At 37.5% G+C, this 27,750-nt stretch overlaps 3 protein-coding genes across 5 annotated transcripts; all 3 read left to right on the forward strand.

Annotated features, from left to right (window-relative positions):
• Positions 1-3,172: 3,172 nt before the first annotated feature.
• LOC108260521 (putative C-type lectin domain family 20 member A) lies at positions 3,173-8,094 on the forward strand. Of its 2 annotated transcripts, none has more exons than XM_053677614.1 (5): positions 3,173-3,302; positions 4,062-4,451; positions 4,584-4,925; positions 5,676-5,767; positions 5,939-8,094. In XM_053677614.1, the coding sequence occupies exons 2-5, from the start codon at positions 4,118-4,120 to the stop codon at positions 6,041-6,043; spliced, it is 873 nt and encodes a 290-aa protein (XP_053533589.1). In that variant the 5' UTR covers positions 3,173-3,302; positions 4,062-4,117; the 3' UTR covers positions 6,044-8,094. The 2 variants fall into 2 exon arrangements, with proteins under 2 accessions (XP_053533589.1, XP_053533591.1); XM_053677616.1 differs by having other exon boundaries at positions 3,187-3,302; positions 4,059-4,451.
• A 3,226-nt stretch (positions 8,095-11,320) lies between these two features.
• LOC128629449 (C-type mannose receptor 2-like) lies at positions 11,321-16,736 on the forward strand. The gene is made up of 5 exons (XM_053677613.1): positions 11,321-11,622; positions 13,063-13,449; positions 13,581-13,922; positions 14,646-14,737; positions 14,909-16,736. The coding sequence occupies exons 1-5, from the start codon at positions 11,589-11,591 to the stop codon at positions 15,011-15,013; spliced, it is 960 nt and encodes a 319-aa protein (XP_053533588.1). The 5' UTR covers positions 11,321-11,588; the 3' UTR covers positions 15,014-16,736.
• Positions 16,737-17,303: 567 nt separating this feature from the next.
• LOC128629448 (macrophage mannose receptor 1) lies at positions 17,304-25,600 on the forward strand. Of its 2 annotated transcripts, none has more exons than XM_053677611.1 (6): positions 17,304-18,708; positions 21,312-21,385; positions 21,549-21,941; positions 22,074-22,415; positions 23,245-23,336; positions 23,508-25,600. In XM_053677611.1, the coding sequence occupies exons 2-6, from the start codon at positions 21,352-21,354 to the stop codon at positions 23,610-23,612; spliced, it is 966 nt and encodes a 321-aa protein (XP_053533586.1). In that variant the 5' UTR covers positions 17,304-18,708; positions 21,312-21,351; the 3' UTR covers positions 23,613-25,600. The 2 variants fall into 2 exon arrangements, with proteins under 2 accessions (XP_053533586.1, XP_053533587.1); XM_053677612.1 differs by having other exon boundaries at positions 21,552-21,941.
• The last annotated feature ends 2,150 nt before the right edge of the window (positions 25,601-27,750 follow it).

A 27,750-nucleotide genomic window follows, 5' to 3' on the forward strand; every position in this document is an offset into this window, starting at 1 on the left:
ATGTTTTGAACACGAAGTCTTTGTGAAGTTTATGATCAGGTGATTTGTTCTCTGTCTGTACCAAGCAGTGATATCATGTTTGTGTTCCTGGTGTTGACTTTGTTCTCGTTTCTCTGCCGAGTCTTGTTGAGTCTGACCGCCTGACCTCCGCCTGTTTTACGTTGTGGATTTTTGCATTAAACTTTGGACTTGTTGTTTTGGGGTTAAACTACCTAACCTGCACTTGCTTCTGTCCGCGCCTCCTTCACGTGACAGGAATATAAACCTTTAGTAACTATTCTGTAGCCATTGTAGAAATAAGCGTCCTATGGTGTGCAATTCTACAATTAATATTAACTGCAATACTTACACTGACCAGAAGTCGGCAGTAGAACAATCAGTAACACAAACAAAACTGCAGGTGCTACAGATCCAAACACCAGATTTATTTCATTAGTAAAAATATACTTTCATGTAGACACATGCACTGAAAATCCTATTAGAACAATCATCATGACCACCATGACAGGTAAAGATCCTCCTACTTGTTCATCTGAGCAGGTAATGAAGTTTGCATGTGACTACTTCCACTCTGCCTTGCTTCGTTTCCTATGTAAAACAGGACTTTTTATTCAAATAGTCACAATGCACTTCTCCTAAAATTGGAAGGTGTGTAAGAATTTAGTCCTGACTGTTTCTATCTTTTAATACATCATGTAGATCTTCCTTTATGATTATAATATTCTGTAGTTCCTTTCTAGATCCATCATTTTACAATAATTATGATTAAGATTCCTCTACATTTTTCTTTGTCTTCACAAAGGGTTAGATTTTATCTCACTGCCCAAAAATGCTGCCTCCAAGTTACCAAGAAGAGGCAGTGGTGATTATATAAAGCAGCCATGATAATATCGTGTATGCGGAATGTTTAATATAATATCTGATTATTGACACATGGCTGTTCCTCACTAAAGGCAACCTGATGAACTCCTTCACCTCCTTTCTGTGCTGAAATTTGAGGAGGATGGGTCAGAATTTGGTTTTGTTTAAACAAGCAGTCTGGAGTCTAAGGGAAAATGGAAGACAAATGGAAATCAGTCTGCGTCACCCATGTTGTAATTTCTCCATACTAAGAAGAGGACAGGTGAAGTAAGCAGATTTGTAGAGAGTTGTGTACAAGCAGTGAAGATCTAAAACGGAGCTACTGAAGAAACACCAGCCTTCAGAGTTTCATATTACAGGTATGTTTTAATCCTCAGTGTTTATCCTTATTGTTAGAATTGACTGAAACTTAAACATTTAACACGTCGATTTAAAGTTTGTTAATAAACCAATTATCAGCGAGTAAAAAGTAGCAGATTTCTTCAAATTTAATGATTAATTAATGAAGAAATATTGTAGCATGTTGAGTAAGGTAAGCAAGACATTAATATATTGCATTAATATTAAATAAATCTTATATCTTAATGTTTAAAGGTTTAATTGAAGTAATACTGTACAAAACTAATAAAGCCCACAATCTTTGGAAATCAGTGTGTCTCTATCAGTGTTGGGGAAATCACCTGGAAATTGTAGCTTTTATAGTCTGATGAAGTTAAGCTAAAGTCAAGCTGAACTTTTATAAAAGTAGTTCTCTCCTCTACAAGTTACTGACAAAAAGCAGTTAACTACATTGAAGATACTTAAACGGGCAACATTTTTAGTACGTCATGATTGTGAATCCGTTTAAAAATAAAAAGAACAAAAGCATAAACTTGAGAAATAAATATAATTTGATATAATTAGAACCTTTTATCAAACTTCTCCGGTTTTCAGCCCAGCTATCTGCAGCATATCTTTATCTATATCAGCTCTCTAGGTGTTTGTGATCATGTGACTTGGTGAGTGACGTGAACATGAGCAGTGCTGATGGATGCTGTAGTCCCGCAAGCTTATCGGCTCTAACCTGACACCTGATCATGATCATGATGGAAAGCTTGATTAGAGAATCATTTACAAAGTTGCACAAATAAATCACTTTGTATTTGATACTTACAGACTTTTATTTTGTCCTTCAGATTGTGATTTTTTTTCTGACTCCTCAGCTGTCCGTCCATCATGAAGCTGAATCTGTTTCTCCTGTTTCTCACTGGTGAGAGCATTTTTATAAACCACTCATTAATATTACACACATTAATATTGCACTTACCTCTAACCCTATTTATATCTGATTTTACTAAACTGTAAATAAACAATAACTTTATATTACTCTGCCTTTATCATTTGCTGTCTCTTTATATTTTATTTTTACTGACTTCAGCGCAAGCTTAACAATTTTTTTTTTTTTACTCATGAAAATTTTATTTAATTTTTTACTCTTCCAAAACTGTCACAAACTACTATAATTCTTTGATTTATCTATATTTGCTTTAGCTAAACTGTTCACGTCTGGGCTACTGGTAGTTTCAGCACTTACTGAAATCATTTCAAATAATTATCACTAATTTCATGAGAAATTATAGAATGATAAAAAATTAATATAGCTTGGAAATTAAAGATATAACATTTCATTCATAAACTTTGTAAAAGAAATAATAATAACTGATTTGATAAAGAGTCTGGTAGACGAGATGAAGCCATCAGACTCAGTTCCTCCCTGGACCACTAGAGTCACTCAGTGACTACGTTTACACGGACAGCAGTAATGTAATTATTGACCTTACTCTGAGTAAGATAATAATGTGATTAAGGTGTTTACATGAGTCGCTTTTAGAATAATCCTGTCATGTTCCCGTTTTACATGTTATAGAACATAAGTAGATTAACAGCCCGCGTCGTTACGTCACCGCGCCACGCCGTCCGACGTCCCTCCAGAATTTCACGTATCAACATACGGTTCGTCTTCGTTATGGTACCGTATACAGTTTGTGGGGTTTTTTTATTGAATTTTTTTTTACGAACGCTTTAAGTGCAGTTAATTATTTGTCATGCTGTACGTGCTAATAGACGACTGCTTGAAGCCGTGGGCTGCGTCTCAAACCGTGTACTTGCCGTCTATATAGTAGCCGAGATACATGCATTTTTCCCCACTAGAGGCCTATAGTAGGCAAGTACGCGGTTTGGGACGCGGCCGAACTCTCTTGCTCGCTGTAAAATGTTGAGCACTGCCGTGTGTGATCGTGTCCTGTCGCAAAATGCGGTGAAAACTCTCACACGACGTTCATAATGTGATTAAGGTGTTTACATGTCTGTAATACACGTCCATAATGCGACTAAAACAGGAATACTCCACACGTCTTAATTCGATTAGAGCTTAATTCCAGTATGACTTTAAATAGACTAAGGTAAGTAAAAATAGCTGTTTACATGGTAGTTTCTTAATCAAAGTATGGTCTTAATCGGGTTAAGAGTGGATTATTCTTGTCCATGTAAACGCAGCTACTGTGTTGAACAACTTCTGTTGTTTCCCCCATTTCCTGTTATGATCAGTCACACCTGTTATATTTTCTTATAAGGCATGGATCAGAATTTTAGAATTTTATTTAAGTTCCCTGTGTTCACTTGCAAATGAATTATTCATTTGCAAGTTAGTCTGCTAAAAAAAATAAAGACATTCACAAAAATCCTGACTTTTGCATTCCAGAGTCCAGTGTGTAGTATAATGTTGTACAAATTAAAACATTTGTATTAAAGTAATTAAGCATTAGCTGGACACACACAATAATGTTTTCATTTACATTTATTCAGTTCTCTGCATGCAGATTTATTTTATATGCCATGTGCAACAAGTCATCAATAACTAAAGTCACGTCAGTAAGCGAGGTCTGATTTGGCAATCATGTATTTCCTCAATTCCTCCTGTACATGTTTCCTATTCTGGTATCTTTTCCTCAGACCCTCAGAGGAAGGACCTTACAAGCGAGGAAAGAAAACACGGCACAACTAAATCACTGACTTACTTATTGTCACTGAACTGAACTGCAGGATTGAATTGTTAATTATACATTGCTAATTCTTTAATTTAGCCATTAGGATTATCTATATTCAGATATTCACCAGTTAAAGTTCACTGTGTGTTTCATAAAATATATCATCACCAGCAGGTCTGGTCCCAGTCACTGTATCCGTCCTGAGAACCGTCCCTCACAATTATAACCTGATGATGACACTGGTGACCTGGCCTGATGCACAGAGTTACTGCAGGGTGATGTACACTGACCTGGCAACAATCCTAAGTGATACTGATTGGCTACGATTTGAGAAAGAAGCAGCAAGCAAACGTCTGACAACATTTGCCTGGGTCGGATTGTACAATGATATCAATAGCTGGCGCTGGTCCTTAAACGATCTCCCACTGAATGTCAGTTATACCAATTGGTACACTGGACAGCCTGATAATGCTGGTGGAAAAGAAGCATGTGGTCTAATAGTTTACTATAAAACATGGTGGGATATACCATGTACACAACTAAGACCCTTCATATGCTACAATGGTGAGTCAATATCCTGATGTTAATTTGCCTAGTCTTGGTTTGATGGCTGGTTTTTCACATTTTGGGTTGTATCTTGGTATCATATTGTCTGTGAGACAGAGACGTGACTTTTGTTTATTTATTTTTTCACAGCTAATTTCAGTGGTGCTGCCAGGTTCATCGGCATCAGTAGTCCTTATATGACCTGGCCTCAAGCTCAAACTTACTGCCGAACACATCACACAGACTTGGCCAGCTCTCTGAACAGCTCAGACAACGACATGTTAGTGCAGGTGAGTAGTATCCAGGGTGATTCCTGGATTGGGCTTTACAGAGACACTTGGAAGTGGTCAGACGGGACCAACGCTTCAAACATCCCATGGGCTCCTGGAGAACCTAATAATTTTTGGGGCCATGAGAACTGTGGAGTGGTGTATAACGGACTGTTCTACGATGAACGATGCACCAACCTGCACTATTTCTTCTGTCACACCAGTGAGTCTTTTGTTCTTTCTGCTGTTGCTTCTAATTTCAAATCAATGGTAATTTCAAAAAAACCCAAAATTAATTTGAGTTTTTTCTGTCATTTTCTGTATCTTGTTTGAAAAATCACATTTTTGAAAATCTTTAGATGCCAAAAGAAGGAACTGAAAGTAAAATTCCATGAAAAAAAAAAAAATAATAATAATAATAATAATAAATGCTCCTTTTTATGCTTATAAACACCTTCATCTACAATTTGTTGGTGTTCAGTGCCTTCTGGGTAAACTGTCTCTCAGAAATTTACCGCTATATCGAGCAAACTTCCCTTGAGATAATAAAGTAAAGGGATGGTTGATGAGAGCTCATTAAAATATTTGAATGCAGCAGAAAGTAGCTCACAGTTCACGAGCAAATGACGGCACAAGAAGACGAAAGGAGATGAAGTTCAAATTAAACACAATTTGTTTTCATTTGGTGCAAAAAGTCATTTAGAAATATGACTGAAATTTTACTGTATAAAAATATAAATATACCATAAACAAAATGATAACGTAATCAAATCTAACACATAAAGGAGTGTCTGTGCAATTAATGTTCATTTAAGATTGAACTCGTTAAGCCATATATCATAATATTCATTCAGACGGTGCAGTGTCCTGAAGAGGAAAAACTTTACATTATGGAGAAATTAAAGCGCGTGTGTGTGTGTGTGTGTGTGTGTGTGTGTGTGTGTGTGTGTGTGTGTGTGTGTGTGTTCCACAGTTTACCCAGCGAGGAGTCAGATAATCAGACTGCAGGTGAAGTCTGATGGGAGTGTGTTTGATCCTGCTGTGCAGTCGTCCATTTTAGATCAGGTGAGTCACATGATGTCTGTGAAATTTGGAGAAACCCATATTAGCATTTCTTACTCTCAAATTTCTTTCATTCTCAAGAATTTTACTCCTTTTATTATTTCTTGTCTTCTCGGTGACACGTATTCCTTTTCTTTTTGGCTTGAGTAATTAAATCCTGATTCTGATCCTCAGATCAAACAGAAACTGGAGGAAAAAGGCATGTTGGAGAACACCACAGTGACCTGGAAGGTGCAGCCAGATGGAAACATCTTCCACAAGAAAAAGGATGATCTGTAACGTCTAAACGCTCACCTTCAAGTCGAGCAGATTCCAAACTGACTGAAATTTTATTTAACCTACAACATTTAAGCTTTAATCAGTAGGCAGTGTCAGAGGACAAGATTAGCCAGAAGTAGAGGAATAAACGTATTTAATTGCTCTGATTGGAACACGCCCACTTTGACAGTCAGTTTTCAATGTTATGGCAAATATTTAATATTTAAGATGTTATTTTAATATTAATGAGGAAATATTTTCCTCATAAAAGCGTCTGCTGAATGAATAAATGTAACTGTTCAGCTTTTGCTGCAAGAGGCCACTGAACACAGTGATGAGGAGAAAGTCAGAGAGGGTATGTTCAATACTGGGTGTAAAGGGGTTATATGATGATTAAACATTGTTAAAAGTGAATTATTTTGTTTGTTGGGTGTAATAGAATAGGTTAACATGCTTTTATGCTTAAAAAACACATTATTTTTCACATGCTATACATTATTGCAGTACTTCTATTCCCGGCCTGCCTGAAACACTCTGAGTAGGTTCCGGTTACTCCAAAGCTCTAATGTTTGATAAGTTTATATCAAGTAACGGCAATCCGCTACCTCTTCTCTGTAGCCTTTTGAGTACTTCTCCTCTTGAGCCGCTTTTCCTCCCTTTCCCTTTAGTCTGTTTGAGGTTTAGGTCGACCGATAGGCTCTTTGGGACATTTTTTAAGAGTGTTGAGTCTGTGCTTGGTGATTAAAGCAAGTGGGCACAAGTCCAGCAGTAGCCTCTGTGAATAAACCAGGTTTTTCGGTGGTTAATACATGTTCCAGTCAGCGGTTTGCAGACAGCCACGATTGGGTGTGAAATAACCACCAGAAGTCACAGAGTTGTCCAAAAGTTAGCCATCGAGTTTCTAAATAAGAAAAGCTAAATACACTTTCTACAAAATGTAACCTAAAACTCTTTAATTAAAGACTTAAATGCGACAACACACACACACACACACACAGAGCCTGTGTCACGAGTCGCACATGCAGCGCTGCACCCTGGAGGTGAATTTTATAAGTAAAATTCCCCACAGCTGAATATCAAAACTTTAGCTAGCACATTAGCAGAGGTCTCCAGCTGAGCCCTGGGCCACAACACAAATCTCCACGTTTGAACAGTCAATAGCAGATTCTTCAGAAAATAATCTCACACTTCCAGGTTCTGATTCGGAAGCGCAAGATTGTGCGAGCAAAGTGAAAATCGCCCCATTTTTCAGGAGTAGCCTTCGTGAACAGCCTGTGTTGTACTCTCCCAGGTTCAGGAGGCCGTCCTCCGTAAAATGCGCTGCACACAAGCAAACGTTTGGGTTGTACTGCTCAGGAACAGCGTTCTAAATCAATTTTAACCACCGATTCCTAATTTTGTCTGTTTTCATAAGGCCAGACAAAGGGGTATCGAAACACACAGCGTCTCCACGACATGACGCCAAACAATTCACTGAAGTCTCGCCTTCTTTCTTCATACCTGCCTTTGGGCGGGATTATGCTAATATTTCAAACAGTGACGCAGATGTTTGCGGAAGTAATATCTGGACTTCAATCAAGGCGTTTTAGGCGGGTCTGGAGCAGTGTTCTCTGTTAGACAGAATAAATCCCTTTGTGATGATGAGCTTTGTAACGTTGCAGATCTTATACATGCACACAAAGATAGATTACACACTAAATAAAAAGGAAAACATTCAACAGCATCAAATGACCCCTTTAATGCATCAGTGTGTCATAGTAAAGAATAATTCTTATATAGAAGATTGTAACAGAACCTGTAAATACACGGTGTGTACTTTGGACAGTCATATATAATGCACTTGACACTTACTTTAATTTTCTTCTTCCAAATCTACAGTTATAAATATATAATTTCTTGTGTTTTATTTCATTTCTGTACCTAAAGGCATTAATAATATAAATTAATATCATCAATAAACAATTTTGAATATAAACCTCTTGTAACTATTTTGTAGTCAGAATTAAGAAAGGTGTTTTATAAAATGTAATTCTACAAATAATATTAACTGCAATACTTACATTGACCAGGGGTCGGCAGTAAAACAATCAGTAACACAAACAAACCGGACCTCATGAAATCGTTTTGAGAAAAAACAACTCTCTTGGCACGCTCCACAAATTTAACACATAGACATCAATATTTAATTGTGGTGAAGAAGATTGGTCTGTTTTTAATGAGGAAAGGCAAAACCACGCCTACAATGACTACGCTGTGGAGAAAGGTATATAAAGGGCTGTGTGTGTTTGCATAATTTGGACATTCTGCAGACTCTCACACTTAGTTGGTTTTCAATAAAGTTTATTTACTTTTTGACATCTGCTAACCCCTCTGTCTCTGAAGTTTTTGACTTAGGCTGAAAAGGTTGATTTATCCACGACATTCTCTGTCTGTACCAAGCAGTGATATCGTGTTTGTGTTCCTGGTGTTGACTTTGTTCTCGTTTCTCTGCCGAGTCTTGTTGAGTCTGACCGCCTGACCTCCGCCTGTTTTACGTTGTGGATTTTTGCATTAAACTTTGGACTTGTTGTTTTTGGGTTAAACTACCTAACCTGCACATGCTTCTGTCCGCGCCTCCTTCACGTGACAGGAATATAAACCTTTAGTAACTATTCTGTAGCCATTGTAGAAATAAGTGTCCTATGGTGTGCAATTTCACAATTAATATTAACTGCAATACTTACACTGACCAGAAGTCGGCAGTAGAACAATCAGTAACACAAACACAACTGGAGGTGCTACAGATCCAAACACCAGATTTATTTCATTAGTAAAAATATACTTTCATGTAGACACATGCACTGAAAATTCTATTAGAACAATCATCATGACCTCCATGACAGGTAAAGATCCTCCTACTTGTTCATCTGAGCAGGTGATGAGGTTTGCATGTGACTGCTTCCAGTCTGCCTTGCTTTTATAACTTCTAGAAAAAGAGCCACTGAGTTTGTGGAGTCTAATTTTCATCGGCTGTGACATGCAACTGCTGAAAGTTCAGAATGTTAATTTGTTGTATTTTGGATCTCTCTGATTTTAAATAGTAACTGGGTTGGTTAGTTGGTGTGAATCGCTCAATCACCTGCTTCATGCCAACATCTGAAGGCTGCACTAGCTGAGTAACAGAAGTGTTGACTCCAAATCCCAGCACAGGCTCTCTGACTGCTGGACATAAGGACATGTGGACAGTTTCACACTGACATTAGGATTTAATGTAGTATTTAATTTGCAGGTTTGATTTACCCTCAACTGTGTAATAAGACACTCTTTCTGTGACATTTAGACCTGTGACACTGAAGGCTGGTGTCAGGTGACACTTCTTTTCCTAGGTAAAACAGGACTCTTATGTTATTGTAGTTGTAGAGTCCAATGTGAAGGCTTGTTTTACGTGTTAATCCAACACAGCCAAGAAAATATATTCAAATAGGGGCACATGGTGGCTTAGTGGTTAGCACTTTCGCCTCACACCTCCAGGGTCTGGGGTTTGATTCAAATAGTATTCAAATAGTCATAATGCACTTCTTTTACATTGGAAGGTGTGTAAGAATTTAGTCCTGACCTGTTTCTGGTCTTTAATACATCATGTAGATCTTCCTTTATGATTATAATATTCTGTAGTTCAAGAAGAGGCAGTGATGATTTTATAAAGCAGCCATGATAATATCGTGTATGCTGAGTGTTGGATCTGATTATTGACACATGGCTGTTCCTCACTAAAGGCAACCTGATGAACTCCTTCACCTCCTTTCTGTGCTGAAATTTGAGGAGGGTGGGCCAGTGTTTGGATTTGTTTAAATAAGCATGGAATCTAAGGTAAAGTAAAATGGAAATCAGTCTGCGTCACCCATGTTGTAATTTCTCCATATTAAGAAGAGGACAGGTGAAGTAAGCAGATTTGTAGAGAGTTGTGTACAAGCAGTGAAGATCTAAAACGGAGCTACTGAAGAAACACCAGCCTTCAGAGTTTCATATTACAGGTATGTTTTAATCCTCAGTGTTTATCCTTATTGTTAGAATTGACTGAAACTTAAACATTTAACACGTCGATTTAAAGTTTGTTAATAAACCAATTATCAGCGAGTAAAAAGTAGCAGATTTCTTCAAATTTAATGATTAATTAATGAAGAAATATTGTAGCATGTTGAGTAAGGTAAGCAAGACATTAATATATTGAATTAATATTAAATAAATCTAATATCTTAAAAATGTTTAAAGGTTTAATTGAAGTAATACTGTACAAAACTAATAAAGCCCACAATCTTTGGAAATCAGTGTGTCTCTATCAGTGTTGGGGAAATCACCTGGAAATTGTAGCTTTTATAGTCTGATGAAGTTAAGCTAAAGTCAAGCTGAACTTTTAAAAAAGTAGTTCTCTCCTCTACAAGTTACTGACAAAAAGTAGTTAACTACATTGAAGATACTTAAACGGGCAACATTTTTAGTACGTCATGATTGTGAATCCGTTTAAAAATAAAAAGAACAAAAGCATAAACTTGAGAAATAAATATAATTTGATATAATTAGAACCTTTTATCAAACTTCTCCAGTTTTCAGCCCAGCTATCTGCAGCATATCTTTATCTATATCAGCTCTCTAGTCTTCCATCTGTCATGACATGATAAATCATTACCACAGTGATGAAGCATAATGGTTTATATCGCATCAAATGAATAATACTAATAATAATAATAATTCCAGTCTAATGTAATTAAATCCAGAAATATAGCCTACTCATTTTAGGAGATGTGGAGAAATACAATCAGACTTTTATATTCAGAACATAAAATAAATCCCTTGGCGTGCACTGATAAACTTACTGAATGATTTTATTTTATTTTATTGGTAAGTAAGTGTAAACATTGTTGTGTTTCTTATTAGCAAAGCGCCAGTAATCTTCCCCGTATCAGAGAATAAACTCCAGCGTTCATTTATTCTGGTATGATCATTTACATCACGTGACAGACTGTGGTCGGTCTCTTTCCGTGTCCATCAGACGGTCTCTTCCTGTCCAGAACTACGACGAGGCTCTTAATTCTTATTTCATTAAGTCATGGTGGTTTGGAGAAGGAAACAAGTGCAGAATATTTTATTTAGAGTGAAACTCATGTGAACAAACACTAGGACTATGTACAGTAACATAAACACAAACAAGACAAGACATGGAATAAACATGAACATGGCATGGATCAGAAAATCAACGACAACGACCTTACTTACAACAGACACTAGACCGAGCGCTATACAGATGTGAGTTAAATACTAGTGCTGCATTGTGCATAAACCTGCTCCAGGTGTTTGTGATCATGTGACTTGGTGAGTGACGTGAACATGAGCAGTGCTGATGGATGCTGTAGTCCCGCAAGCTTATCGGCTCTAACCTGACACCTGATCATGATCATGATGGAAAGCTTGATTAGAGAATCATTTACAAAGTTGCAGAAATAAATCACTTTGTATTTGATACTTACAGACTTTTATTTTGTCCTTCAGATTGTGATTTTTTTTCTGACTCCTCAGCTGTCCGTCCATCATGAAGCTGAATCTGTTTCTCCTGTTTCTCACTGGTGAGAGCATTTTTATAAACCACTCATTAATATTACACACATTAATATTGCACTTACCTCTAACCCTATTTATATCTGATTTTACTAAACTGTAAATAAACAATAGCTTTATATTACTCTGCCTTTATCATTTGCTGTCTCTTTTTATTTTTCAATTTGTAACTTTCTCTATTTTACTGACTTCAGCACAAGTTTAGCTATTTATTTATTTTACCCATAATTTTTTGTTTGTTTACTCTTACCAATTTGTCATAAACTACTATGATTCTTTTATTTTATTTATATTTCATGAGAAATTATAGATGTGTGTGTGTGTGTGTGTGTGTGTGTATGTGTGTGTATATATATGTATATATATATATATATATATATATATATATATATATATATATATATATATATATATGAAATTAAAGATATAACATTTAATTGATAAACTTTGTAAAATAAATAATAAAACTGATTTGATGAAGAGGCTGGTACATGAGATGAAGCCCACCAGAGGCAGTTCCTCCATGGACCACTAGAGGGCATCGACACTCACTGTGTCGAACTTCTTCTGTTGTTTCCCCATTTCCTGTTATGATCAGTTACACCGGTGTTATATTTCTTATTAGACTCCTTATTTAAGTTCCCTGTGTTCCCTCTTTGTTTGTCGTGAATTAGGTTTGAGTTCGTGTTTGTGTTTTTGTGATTAGTGAAGTCAGAAAGCTTGTCCTAGGAACTAATGTTAGATTATCGCTTCCTGCACGTTCCGTTATTAGCGATGCACAGATGACTGCTAATTCTTACATGCTGCTGGTTATGTTCGGTGTAATGCGTTCATGCAGTACGTTCCACATACAATATCACAGCTGCGTACCTCGGATGTATATTTAAGACTGTAAATAAATGTTTCATTATCAAGAATCTCTTCTCCACTCCTGATTCTCTGATCGGAATCTGATCCATATTTGGCCGCCTCAACCAGTTCAAATCTTGATATAGTGAGACTTTGCTACAAGTGAGATTTTGGTTATTGTTTGCCCCGTGTTTAGTTTTAAGTTTTTCCCACACAATAACATTTTCATTTACATTTATTCAGTTCTCTGCATGCAGATTTATTTTATATGCCCTGTGCAACAAGTCATCAGTAACTAAAGTCACGTCAGTAAGCGAGGTCTGATTTGGCAATCATGTATTTCCTCAATTCCTCCTGTACATGTTTCCTATTCTGGTATCTTTTCCTCAGACCCTCAGAGGAAGGAGCTTACAAGCGAGGAAAGAAAACAAGGCACAGCGAAATCACTGACTTACTTATTGTCACTGAACTGAACTGCAGGATGGAATTGTTAATTATACATTGCTAATTCTTTAATTTAGCCATTAGGATTATCTATATTCAGATATTCACCAGTTAAAGTTTACTGTGTGTTTCATAAAATATAATATCACCAGCAGGTCTGGTCCCAGTCACTGTATCTGTCCTGAGAACCGTCCCTCACAATTATGACCTGATGCTGACACTGGTGACCTGGCCTGATGCACAGAGTTACTGCAGGGTGATGTACACTGACCTGGCAACAATCCTAAGTGATACTGATTGGCTACGATTTGAGAAAGTAAGCAAAGGTCGGACAATACCTGCCTGGGTCGGATTGTACAATGATGTCAATAGCTGGCGCTGGTCCTTAAACGATCTCTCACTGAAGAAGGTCCCTTATACCAATTGGCACCCTGGACAGCCTGATAATTATTTTGGAAAAGAAGCATGTGGTCTAATATCTGTAATTGGTGAATGGTGGGATGACCAATGTAGAAGACTAATGCCCTTCATATGCTACAATGGTGAGTCAATATCCTGATGTTAATTTGCCTAGTCTTGGTTTGATGCCTGGTTTTTCACATTTTGGGTTGTATCTTGCTATCATATTGTCTGTGAGACAGAGACGTGACTTTTGTTTATTTATTTTTCACAGCTAATTTCAGTGGTGCTGCCAGGTTCATCGGCATCAGTAGTTCTTATTTAACCTGGCCTCAAGCTCAAACTTACTGCCGAACACATCACACAGACTTGGCCAGCTCTCTGAACAGCTCAGACAACGACATGTTACTGCAGGTGAGTAGTATCCAGGGTGATTCCTGGATTGGGCTTTACAGAGACACATGGAAGTGGTCAGACGGGACCAACGCTTCAAACATCCCATGGGGTCCTGGAGAACCTGATAATGCTGGGGGTTACGAGAACTGTGCAGGGGTTTATAACGGACTGTTCTTCGATCAACAATGCATCGACCTGCACTATTTCTTCTGTCACACCAGTGAGTCTTTTGTTTTCTCTGCTATTGCTTCTAATATCAAGTCAAAAATGAATAATTTATTTAAGTTTTGTCTTTACGTCAAATTTTCTGTATCTTGATTGGGGAAAAAAAAAGTCACATTTTTGAAAATCTTTAGATGCCAAAAGAAGGAACTGAAAATAAAATGCTATGATATAATCAATGCTCCTTTTTATGCATATAAACACCTTCATCTACAATTTGTTGGTGTTCAGTGCCTTCTGGGTAAACTGTCTCTCAGAAATTTACCGCTATATCGAGCAAACTTCCCTTGAGATAATAAAGTAAAGGGATGGTTGATGAGAGCTCATTAAAATATTTGAATGCAGCAGAAAGTAGCTCACAGTTCACGAGCAAATGACGGCACAAGAAGACGAAAGGAGATGAAGTTCAAATTAAACACAATTTGTTTTCATTTGGTGCAAAAAGTCATTTAGAAATATGACTGTGAAAAATATAACTGTATAAAAATATAAATATACCATAAACAAAATGATAACGTAATCAAATCTAACACATAAAGGAGTGTCTGTGCAATTAATGTTCATTTAAGATTGAACTCGTTAAGCCATATATCATAATATTCATTCAGACGGTGCAGTGTCCTGAAGAGGAAAAACTTTACATTATGGAGAAATTAAAGCGTGTGTGTGTGTGTGTGTGTGTGTGTGTGTGTGTGTGTGTGTGTGTGTGTGTGTTCCACAGTTTACCCAGCGAGGAGTCAGATAATGAGACTGCAGGTGAAGTCTGATGGGAGTGTGTTTGATCCTGCTGTGCAGTCGTCCATTTTAGATCAGGTGAGTCACATGATGTCTCTGAAATTTGGAGAAACCCATATTAGCATTTCTTACTCTCAAATTTCTTTCATTCTCAAGAATTTTGCTCCTTTTATTATTTCTTGTCTTCTCGGTGACACGTATTCCTTTTCTTTTTGGCTTGAGTAATTAAATCCTGATTCTGATCCTCAGATCAAACAGAAACTGGAGGAAAAAGGCATGTTGGAGAACACCACAGTGACCTGGAAGGTGCAGCCAGATGGAAACATCTTCCACAAGAAAAAGGATGATCTGTAACGTCTAAACGCTCACCTTCAAGTCGAGCAGATTCCAAACTGACTGAAATGTTATTTAACCTACAACATTTAAGCTTTAATCAGTAGGCAGTGTCAGAGGACAAGATTAGCCAGAAGTAGAGGAATAAACGTATTTAATTGCTCTGATTGGAACACGCCCACTTTGACAGTCAGTTTTCAATGTTATGGCAAATATTTAATATTTAAGATGTTATTTTAATATTAATGAGGAAATATTTTCCTCATAAAAGCGTCTGCTAAATGAATAAATGTAACTGTTCAGCTTTTGCTGCAAGAGGCCACTGAACACAGTGATGAGGAGAAAGTCAGAGAGGGTATGTTCAATACTGGGTGTAAAGGGGTTATATGATGATTAAACATTGTTAAAAGTGAATTATTTTGTTTGTTGGGTGTAATAGAATAGGTTAACATGCTTTTATGCTTAAAAAACACATTATTTTTCACATGCTATACATTATTGCAGTACTTCTATTCCCGGCCTGCCTGAAACACTCTGAGTAGGTTCCGGTTTCTCCAAAGCTCTAACGTTTGATAAGTTTATATCAGGTAACGGCAATCCGCTACCTCTTCTCTGTAGCCTTTTGAGTACTTCTCCTCTTGAGCCGCTTTTCCTCCCTTTCCCTTTAGTCTGTTTGAGGTTTAGGTCGACCGATAGGCTCTTTGGGACATTTTTTAAGAGTGTTGAGTCTGTGCTTGGTGATAAAGCAAGTGGGCACAAGTCCAGCAGTAGCCTCTGTGATGTTTTCATAAGGCCAGACAAAGGGGTATCGAAACACACAGCGTCTCCACGACATGACGCCAAACAATTCACTGAAGTCTCGCCTTCTTTCTTCGTACCTGCCTTTGGGCGGGATTATGCTAATATTTCAAACAGTGACGCAGATGTTTGCGGAAGTAATATCTGGACTTCAATCAAGGCGTTTTAGGCGGGTCTGGAGCAGTGTTCTCTGTTAGACAGAATAAATCCCTTTGTGATGATGAGCTTTGTAACGTTGCAGATCTTATACATGCACACAAAGATAGATTACACACTAAATAAAAAGGAAAACATTCAACAGCATCAAATGACCCCTTTAATGCATCAGTGTGTCATAGTAAAGAATAATTCTTATATAGAAGATTGTAACAGAACCTGTAAATACACGGTGTGTACTTTGGACAGTCATATATAATGCACTTGACACTTTTACTTTAATTTTCTTCTTCCAAATCTAGTTATAAATATATACTCATTTCTTGTTTTGTTTCCATTTCTGTATCTAAAGGCATTAATAATATAAATTAATATCATCAATAAACAATTTTGAATATAAACCTCTTGTAACTATTTTGTAGTCAGAATTAAGAAAGGTGTTCTATAAAATGTAATTCTACAAATAATATTAACTGCAATACTTACATTGACCAGAAGCTGGCAGTAGAACAATCAGTAACACAAACAAACCGGACCTCATGAAATCGTTTTGAGAAAAAACAACTCTCTTGGCACGCTCCACAAATTTAAGATAACACATAGACATCAATATTTAATTGTGGTGAAGAAGATTGGTCTGTTTTTAATGAGGAAAGGCAAAACCACGCCTACAATGACTACGCTGTGGAGAAAGGTATATAAAGGGCTGTGTGTGTTTGCATAATTTGGACATTCTGCAGACTCTCACACTTAGTTGGTTTTCAATAAAGTTTATTTACTTTTTGACATCTGCTAACCCCTCTGTCTCTGAAGTTTTTGACTTAGGCTGAAAAGGTTGATTTATCCACGACATTCTCTGTCTGTACCAAGCAGTGATATCGTGTTTGTGTTCCTGGTGTTGACTTTGTTCTCGTTTCTCTGCCGAGTCTTGTTGAGTCTGACCGCCTGACCTCCGCCTGTTTTACGTTGTGGATTTTTGCATTAAACTTTGGACTTGTTGTTTTTGGGTTAAACTACCTAACCTGCACTTGCTTCTGTCCGCGCCTCCTTCACGTGACAGGAATATAAACCTTTAGTAACTATTCTGTAGCCATTGTAGAAATAAGCGTCCTATGGTGTGCAATTCTACAATTAATATTAACTGCAATACTTACACTGACCAGAAGTCGGCAGTAGAACAATCAGTAACACAAACAAAACTGCAGGTGCTACAGATCCAAACACCAGATTTATTTCATTAGTAAAAATATACTTTCATGTAGACACATGCACTGAAAATCCTATTAGAACAATCATCATGACCACCATGACAGGTAAAGATCCTCCTACTTGTTCGTCTGTTTGGTGAGCAGGTGATGAGGTTTGCATGTGACTGCTTCCAGTCTGCCTTGCTTTTATAACTTCTAGAAAAAGAGCCACTGAGTTTGTGGAGTCTAATTTTCATCGTCTGTGACATGCAACTGCTGAAAGTTCAGAATGTTAATTTGTTGTATTTTGGATCTCTCTGATTTTAAATAGTAACTGGGTTGGTTAGTTGGTGTGAATCGCTCAATCACCTGCTTCATGCCAACATCTGAAGGCTGCACTAGCTGAGTAACAGAAGTGTTTACTCCAAATCCCAGCACTGGCTCTCTGACTGCTGGACATAAGGAAATGTGGACAGTTTCACACTGACATTAGGATTTAATGTAGTATTTAATTTGCAGGTTTGATTTACCCTCAACTGTGTAATAAGACACTCTTTCTGTGACATTTAGATCTGTGACACTGAAGGCTGGTGTCAGGTGACACTTCTTTTCCTAGGTAAAACAGGACTCTTATGTTATTATAGTTGTAGAGTCCAATGTGAAGGCTTGTTTTATGTGTTCATCCAACACTGGAGAACAGAGCTACTTTTTATTTGCCAAGAAAATGTATCCAAATAGGGTTGTACGGTGGCTTAGGGGTTAGCATGTTCCCCTCACACCTCCAGGGTCTGGGGTTTGATTCCCACATGGGCCATGTGTGTGTGGAGTTTGCATGTTCTCCCTGTGCTGTGAGGTTCCCCACATGCATGGTAGGCTGATTGGCATGTCCAAAGTGTCCGTAGTGTATGAATGGATGAGTGAGTGTGTATGTGATTGTGTCCTGTGATGGATTGGCACCCTGTCGAGGGTGTACCCTGCTTTGTGCTCCATGTTCCCTGGGATAGCCTCCAGGTTCCCCATGACCCTGAAGAAGGAGTAAGTGGTAGAAGATGGATGGATGTATTCAAATAGTCACAATGCGCTTCTTTTACATTGTAAGGTGTGTAAGAATTTAGTCCTGACCTGTTGCTGTCCTTATATACATTAATACCTTATATACCTTAAATACATCATGTAGACCTTCCTTTATGATTATAATACTCTGTAGTAGAAGAAGAGGCAGTGATGATTTTATAAAGCAGCCATGATAATATCGTGTATGCTGAATGTTGGATCTGATTATTGACACATGGCTGTTCCTCACTAAAGGCAACCTGATGAACTCCTTCACCTCCTTTCTGTGCTGAAATTTGAGGAGGATGGGTCAGTGTTTGGTTTTGTTTAAATAAGCAGTCTGGAGTCTAAGGTAAAGTTAAAGTAAAATGGAAATCAGTCTGCGTCACCCATGTTGTAATTTCTCCATACTAAGAAGAGGACAGGTGAAGTAAGCAGATTTGTAGAGAGTTGTGTACAAGCAGTGAAGATCTAAAACGGAGCTACTGAAGAAACACCAGCCTTCAGAGTTTCATATTACAGGTATGTTTTAATGCTCAACACTTAAATTTCAGTTAATTCTAACAATAAGGATAAACATTTAACACGTGGATTTAAAATTTGTTAATAAACCAATTATCAGCGAGTAAAAAGTAGCAGATTTCTTCAAATTTAATGATTAATTAATGAAGAAATATTGTAGCATGTTGAGTAAGGTAAGCAAGACATTAATATATTGCATTAATATTAAATAAATCTAATATCTTAAAAATGTTTAAAGGTTTAATTGAAGTAATACTGTACAAAACTAATAAAGCCCACAATCTTTGGAAATCAGTGTGTCTCTATCAGTGTTGGGGAAATCACCTGGAAATTGTAGCTTTTATAGTCTGATGAAGTTAAGCTAAAGTCAAGCTGAACTTTTATAAAAGTAGTTCTCTCCTCTACAAGTTACTGACAAAAAGCAGTTAACTACATTGAAGATACTTAAACGGGCAACATTTTTAGTACGTCATGATTGTGAATCCGTTTAAAAATAAAAAGAACAAAAGCATAAACTTGAGAAATAAATATAATTTGATATAATTAGAACCTTTTATCAAACTTCTCCGGTTTTCAGCCCAGCTATCTGCAGCATATCTTTATCTATATCAGCTCTCTAGTCTTCCATCTGTCATGACATGATAAATCATTACCACAGTGATGAAGCATAATGGTTTATATCGCATCAAATGAATAATACTAATAATAATTCCAGTCTAATGTAATTAAATCCAGAAATATAGCCTACTCATTTTAGGAGATGTGGAGAAATACAATCAGACTTTTATATTCAGAACATAAAATAAATCCCTTGGCGTGCACTGATAAACTTACTGAATGATTTTATTTTATTGGTAAGTAAATGTAAACATTGTTGTGTTTCTTATTAGCAAAGCGCCAGTAATCTTCCCTGTATCAGAGAATAAACTCCAGCGTTCATTTATTCTGGAATTATCATTTACATCACGTGACAGACTGTGGTCGGTCTCTTTCCGTGTAACTCTTTGCAGTTCTTTGTTCAATTCGCTTCAAACTCTCATTTTCCATTTCTTTGGAATAATCCACAAACAGATAATTGTCTCTGAGTTTAATTTTCGATTCTACAAGTTTGGGTTGTTGCATCCGAGTCTGATTTTTTTTAACAAACATAAAAAAAAATAACTCATTATTCTGATTTTCTATGTTTTGCGCTCGGATTGGACCGTACCGGTACCGCCGGGGGATGGAGGGGGTGTGGAAGGGGGGGTGTGGGGGTGTGGATGTATTTACCCAGAGTGCTGTAGTGTTATGTATAGGCCTATGACACATCTGATCATGCATTACGTTTCGGCTACATCAGACCTGCATTAACTGTGACTGCGCGTTAACAGCCACATGTTGTTCTGGACGATGTGAGAGTGGAGTGCGCTTGATCATTATGAAAGTGTAATCCGATTAAACAGAGTGCCCTTCATATACCTCTTCCAGAGTATTTAGATTTCTACTCCACTATATCAGAAGAAAAGTTTAAAGTTGTCTTTTTTTTTTTTTTTTTTAGATAAGTGATTCTAGTAAAATGACAGCAACGCTACAAACATGAGATTAAGAGATGCGTCGCTGTAGATGAACTACTCTGTATATAAAGGTAACAGTATTTAAAGTAATAAAAGTAAAGTAATAAAAACGTATCTTACTTTAACCATTTTACAACGAGAACTGCAGTTGAGACCAGCTTATCGGTACAGACAATACTGTCCATAGCATTTTATTTATCTTATCTCTATTTACGTATCTGACATCATTGGCAACCCCCCTTAATATGACAATGCATTAAAATGTATTATAAACACCTAAAAAATAATTACTGATGATTAATAATAACTAGCTTTTAATGAATCCTTAATTTATTTACAATTAATTTCATCTGGGATGTCTTCTTGTGTTTGGTCGATAACTTCTAACAACATTAAATACAGGAGATTGGATCATTCTAGAGGAAGTAGAGATTGAGTCAACAGGACCGAGTGTGCGCGTGCACTCGCAGTATCTGTGCGAGAGCAGAGAGAATGTCGAAAGCGCCCCGAGTTTTGTGCGAAAGTGAAGGAACTCCGCCTGGGAAGAGGTTCGCGCTCGCGCATTAATATCCAGTCTCGTGTTACAATAATACGCTCTGGACAATTTTAATAACAATATCGCGATAGAAACTGCCTGAGAAGAACTATAAAGAAGAGAAGAATGTCGTGTCTGAAAGCTGTCCGTTCCCACTGTCTGATGTATAGTGTAGCGCAGGCGATCAATTAATGCATGATCAGACGTGCCATAGACCTATACATAACACTACAGCATTCTGGGTAAATACATCCACACCCCCACACCCCGCTCCAAGTTACATACTAGTGCTGCATTGTGCATAAACCTGCTCCAGGTGTTTGTGATCATGTGACTTGGTGAGTGACGTGAACATGAGCAGTGCTGATGGATGCTGTAGTCCCGCAAGCTTATCGGCTCTAACCTGACACCTGATCATGATCATGATGGAAAGCTTGATTAGAGAATCATTTACAAAGTTGCAGAAATAAATCACTTTGTGTTTGATACTTACAGACTTTTATTTTGTCCTTCAGATTGTGATTGTTTTTCTGACTCCTCAGCTGTCCGTCCATCATGAAGCTGAATCTGTTTCTCCTGTTTCTCACTGGTGAGAGCATTTTTATAAACCACTCATTAATGTGCACCGAATTGCAGGATTGAATTGTTAATTATACATTGCTAATTCTTTAATTTAGCCATTAGGATTATCTATATTCAGATATTCACCAGTTAAAGTTCACTGTGTGTTTCATAAAATATAATATCACCAGCAGGTCTGGTCCCAGTCACTGTATCCGTCCTGAGAACCGTCCCTCACAATTATAACCTGATGATGACACTGGTGACCTGGCCTGTTGCACAGAATTACTGCAGAGTGATGTACACTGACCTGGCAACCATCCTGAGTGATACTGATTGGCTACGATTTGAGAAAGAAAGAGCAAGCAAAGGTCTGGCAACATCTGCCTGGGTCGGATTGTACAGTGATCTCAATAGCTGGCGCTGGTCCTTAAACGATCTCCCACTGAATGTCAGTTATACCTATTGGTACCCTGGACAGCCTGATAATTACGGTGGAAAACAAACATGTGGTTTAGCAGTTTCATATGGTAAATGGTGGGATGACCAATGTACAAGACTACTGCCCTTCATATGCTACAATGGTGAGTCAATATCCTGATGTTAATTTGCCTAGTCTTGGTTTGATGGCTGGTTTTTCACATTTTGGGTTGTATCTTGGTATCATATTGTCTGTGAGACAGAGATGTGACTTTTGTTTATTTATTTTTTCACAGCTAATTTCAGTGGTGCTGCCAGGTTCATCGGCATCAGAAGTCCTTATATGACCTGGCCTCAAGCTCAAACTTACTGCCGAACACATCACACAGACTTGGCCAGCTCTCTGAACAGTTCTGACAGCGACATATTATGGCAGGTGAGGGATAGACAGGGTGATTCCTGGATTGGGCTTTACAGAAACGCTTGGAAGTGGTCAGACGGGACCAACGCTTCAAACATCCCATGGGCTCCTGGACAACCTGACAATTATGGGGGCCGTGAGAACTGTGCAGTGGTTAATAACGGACTGTTTCACGATGTACAATGCGCCTACCTGTACTCTTTCTTCTGTCACACCAGTGAGTCTTTTGTTTTCTTTTCTATTGATTCTAATATCACATCAAAAATGTATTAAGTTTTGTCTTTACATCATTTTCTGTATCTTGTTTGAAAATAAAACACATTTTTGAAAATCTTTAGATGCCAAAAGAATTAAGTGAAAATAAAATGCCATGACATATTATTATTATTATTATTATTATTATTATTATTAATAATAATAATAATAATAATAATAATAATAATAATAATAATAATAACAACGACAACAACAACAACAACAATAAAAAAAAATAATAATAATAATAATAAATGCTCCTTTTTGTGCTTATAAATACCTTCATCTACAATTTGTTGGTGTTCAGTGCCTTCTGGGTAAACTGTCTCTCAGAAATTTACCGCTATATCGAGCAAACTTCCCTTGAGATAATAAAGTAAAGGGATGGTTGATGAGAGCTCATTAAAATATTTGAATGCAGCAGAAAGTAGCTCACAGTTCACGAGCAAATGACGGCACAAGAAGACGAAAGGAGACGAAGTTCAAATTAAACACAATTTGTTTTCATTTGGTGCAAAAAGTCATTTAGAAATATGATTGTGAAATTTTACTGTATAAAAATATAAATATACCATAAACAAAATGATAACGTAATCAAATCTAACACATAAAGGAGTGTCTGTGCAATTAATGTTCATTTAAGATTGAACTCGTTAAGCCATATATCATAATATTCATTCAGACGGTGCAGTGTCCTGAAGAGGAAAAACTTTACATTATGGACAAATTAAAGCGTGTGTGTGTGTGTGTGTGTGTGTGTGTGTGTGTGTGTGTGTGTGTGTGTTCCACAGTTTACCCAGCGAGGAGTCAGATAATGAGACTGCAGGTGAAGTCTGATGGGAGTGTGTTTGATCCTGCTGTGCAGTCGTCCATTTTAGATCAGGTGAGTCACATGATGTCTGTGAAATTTGGAGAAACCCATATTAGCATTTCTTACTCTCAAATTTCTTTCATTCTCATGAATTTTGCTCCTTTTATTATTTCTTGTCTTCTCGGTGACACGTATTCCTTTTCTTTTTGGCTTGAGTAATTAAATCCTGATTCTGATCCTCAGATCAAACAGAAACTGGAGGAAAAAGGCATGTTGGAGAACACCACAGTGACCTGGAAGGTGCAGCCAGATGGAAACATCTTCCACAAGAAAAAGGATGATCTGTAACGTCTAAACGCTCACCTTCAAGTCGAGCAGATTCCAAACTGACTGAAATTTTATTTAACCTACAACATTTAAGCTTTAATCAGTAGGCAGTGTCAGAGGACAAGATTAGCCAGAAGTAGAGGAATAAACGTATTTAATTGCTCTGATTGGAACACGCCCACTTTGACAGTCAGTTTTCAATGTTATGGCAAATATTTAATATTTAAGATGTTATTTTAATATTAATGAGGAAATATTTTCCTCATAAAAGCGTCTGCTAAATGAATAAATGTAACTGTTCAGCTTTTGCTGCAAGAGGCCACTGGACACAGTGATGAGGAGAAAGTCAGAGAGGGTATGTTCAATACTGGGTGTAAAGGGGTTATATGATGATTAAACATTGTTAAAAGTGAATTATTTTGTTTGTTGGGTGTAATAGAATAGGTTAACATGCTTTTATGCTTAAAAAACACATTATTTTTCACATGCTATACATTATTGCAGTACTTCTATTCCCGGCCTGCCTGAAACACTCTGAGTAGGTTCCGGTTACTCCAAAGCTCTAATGTTTGATAAGTTTATATCAAGTAACGGCAATCCGCTACCTCTTCTCTGTAGCCTTTTGAGTACTTCTCCTCTTGAGCCGCTTTTCCTCCCTTTCCCTTTAGTCTGTTTGAGGTTTAGGTCGACCGATAGGCTCTTTGGGACATTTTTTAAGAGTGTTGAGTCTGTGCTTGGTGATTAAAGCAAGTGGGCACAAGTCCAGCAGTAGCCTCTGTGAATAAACCAGGTTTTTCGGTGGTTAATACATGTTCCAGTCAGCGGTTTGCAGACAGCCACGATTGGGTGTGAAATAACCACCAGAAGTCACAGAGTTGTCCAAAAGTTAGCCATCGAGTTTCTAAATAAGAAAAGCTAAATACACTTTCTACAAAATGTAACCTAAAACTCTTTAATTAAAGACTTAAATGCGACAACACACACACACACACACACACACACACAGAGCCTGTGTCACGAGTCGCACATGCAGCGCTGCGCCCTGGAGGTGAATTTTATAAGTAAAATTCCCCACAGCTGAATATCAAAACTTTAGCTAGCACATTAGCAGAGGTCTCCAGCTGAGCCCTGGGCCACAACACAAATCTCCACGTTTGAACAGTCAATAGCAGATTCTTCAGAAAATAATCTCACACTTCCAGGTTCTGATTCAGAAGCGCAAGATTGTGCGAGCAAAGTGAAAATTTTTTCAGGAGTAGCCTTCGTGAACAGCCTGCGTTGTACTCTCCCAGGTTCAGGAGGCCGTCCTCCGTAAAATGCGCTGCACACAAGCAAACGTTTGGGTTGTACTGCTCAGGAACAGCGTTCTAAATCAATTATAACCACCGATTCCTAATTTTGTCTGTTTTCATAAGGCCAGACAAAGGGGTATCGAAACACACAGCGTCTCCACGGCATGACGCCAAACAATTCACTGAAGTCTCGCCTTCTTTCTTCGTGCCTGCCTTTGAGCGGGATTATGCTAATATTTCAAACAGTGACGCAGATGTTTGCGGAAGTAATATCTGGACTTCAATCAAGGCGTTTTAGGCGGGTCTGGAGCAGTGCTCTCTGTTAGACAGAATAAATCCCTTTGTGATGATGAGCTTTGTAACGTTGCAGATCTTATACATGCACACAAAGATAGATTACACACTAAATAAAAAGGAAAACATTCAACAGCATCAAATGACCCCTTTAATGCATCAGTGTGTCATAGTAAAGAATAATTCTTATATAGAAGATTGTAACAGAACCTGTAAATACACGGTGTGTACTTTGGACAGTCATATATAATGCACTTGACACTTTTACTTTAATTTTCTTCTTCCAAATCTAGTTATAAATATATACTCATTTCTTGTTTTGTTTCCATTTCTGTACCTAAAGGCATTAATAATATAAATTAATATCATCAATAAACAATTTTGAATATAAACCTCTTGTAACTATTTTGTAGTCAGAATTAAGAAAGGTGTTCTATAAAATGTAATTCTACAAATAATATTAACTGCAATACTTACATTGACCAGAAGTCGGCAGTAGAACAATCAGTAACACAAACAAACCGGACCTCATGAAATCGTTTTGAGAAAAAACAACTCTCTTGGCACGCTCCACAAATTTAACACATAGACATGAATATTTAATTGTGGTGAAGAAGATTGGTCTGTTTTTAATGAGGAAGGCAAAACCACGCCTACAATGACTACGCTGTGGAGAAAGGTATATAAAGGGCTGTGTGTGATTGCATAATTTGGACTTTCTGCAGACTCTCACACTTAGTTGGTTTTCAATAAAGTTTATTTACTTTTTGACACGTGCTAACCCCTCCGTCTCTGAAGTTTTTGACTTAGGCTGAAAAGGTTGATTTATCCACGACATTCTCTGTCTGTACCAAGCAGTGATATCGTGTTTGTGTTCCTGGTGTTGACTTTGTTCTCGTTTCTCTGCCGAGTCTTGTTGAGTCTGACCGCCTGACCTCCGCCTGTTTTACGTTGTGGATTTTTGCATTAAACTTTGGACTTGTTGTTTTTGGGTTAAACTACCTAACCTGCACATGCTTCTGTCCGCGCCTCCTTCACGTGACAGGAATATAAACCTTTAGTAACTATTCTGTAGCCATTGTAGAAATAAGCGTCCTATAGTGTGCAATTCCACAATTAATATTAACTGCAATACTTACACTGACCAGAAGTCGGCAGTAGAACAATCAGTAACACAAACAAAACTGGAGGTGCTACAGATCCAAACACCAGATTTATTTCATTAGTAAAAATATACTTTCATGTAGACACATGCACTGAAAATCCTATTAGAACAATCATCATGACCACCATGACAGGTAAAGATCCTCCTACTTGTTCATCTGAGCAGGTGAGCAGGTGATGAGGTTTGCATGTGACTACTTCCAGTCTGCCTTGCTTTTATAACTTCTAGAAAAAGAGCCACTGAGTTTGTGGAGTCTAATTTTCATCGGCTGTGACATGCAACTGCTGAAAGTTCAGAATGTTAATTTGTTGTATTTTGGATCTCTCTGATTTTAAATAGTAACTGGGTTGGTTAGTTGGTGTGAATCGCTCAATCACCTGCTTCATGCCAACATCTGAAGGCTGCACTAGCTGAGTAATAGAAGTGCTGACTCCAAATCCCAGCACAGGCTCTCTGACTGCTGGACATAAGGAAATGTGGACAGTTTCGCACTGACATTAGGATTTAATGTAGTATTTAATTTGCAGGTTTGATTTACCCTCAACTGTGTAATAAGACACTCTTTCTGTGACATTTAGACCTGTGACACTGAAGGCTGGTGTCAGGTGACACTTCTTTTCCTAGGTAAAACAGGACTCTGATGTTATTGTAGTTGTAGAGTCCAATGCGAAGGCTTGTTTTACGTGTTAATCCAACACTGGAGAACAGAGCTACTTTTTATTTGCCAAGAAAATGTATCCAAATAGGGGCGCACGGTGGCTTAGTGGTTAGCACTTTCGCCTCACACCTCCAGGGTCTCGGGTTTGATTCAAATAGTATTCAAATAGTCATAATGCACTTCTTTTACATTGTAAGGTGTGTAAGAATTTAGTCCTGACCTGTTTCTGGTCTTTAATACATCATGTAGATCTTCCTTTATGATTATAATATTCTGTAGTTCAAGAAGAGGCAGTGATGATTTTATAAAGCAGCCATGATAATATCGGGTATGCTGAATGTTGGATCTGATTATTGACACATGGCTGTTCCTCACTAAAGGCAACCTGATGAACTCCTTCACCTCCTTTCTGTGCTGAAATTTGAGGAGGATGGGTCAGTGTTTGGTTTTGTTTAAATAAGCAGTCTTGAGTCTAAGGTAAAGTTAAAGTCAAATGGAAATCAGTCTGCGTCACCCATGTTGTAATTTCTCCATATTAAGAAGAGGACAGGTGAAGTAAGCAGATTTGTAGAGAGTTGTGTACAAGCAGTGAAGATCTAAAACGGAGCTACTGAAGAAACACCAGCCTTCAGAGTTTCATATTACAGGTATGTTTTAATGCTCAACACTTAAATTTCAGTTAATTCTAACAATAAGGATAAACATTTAACACGTGGATTTAATGTTTGTTAATAAACCAATTATCAGCGA

This window comes from Ictalurus punctatus, chromosome 29 (genome assembly GCF_001660625.3).
Source record: "Ictalurus punctatus breed USDA103 chromosome 29, Coco_2.0, whole genome shotgun sequence".
In the NCBI taxonomy this organism is placed as follows: domain Eukaryota; kingdom Metazoa; phylum Chordata; class Actinopteri; order Siluriformes; family Ictaluridae; genus Ictalurus; species Ictalurus punctatus.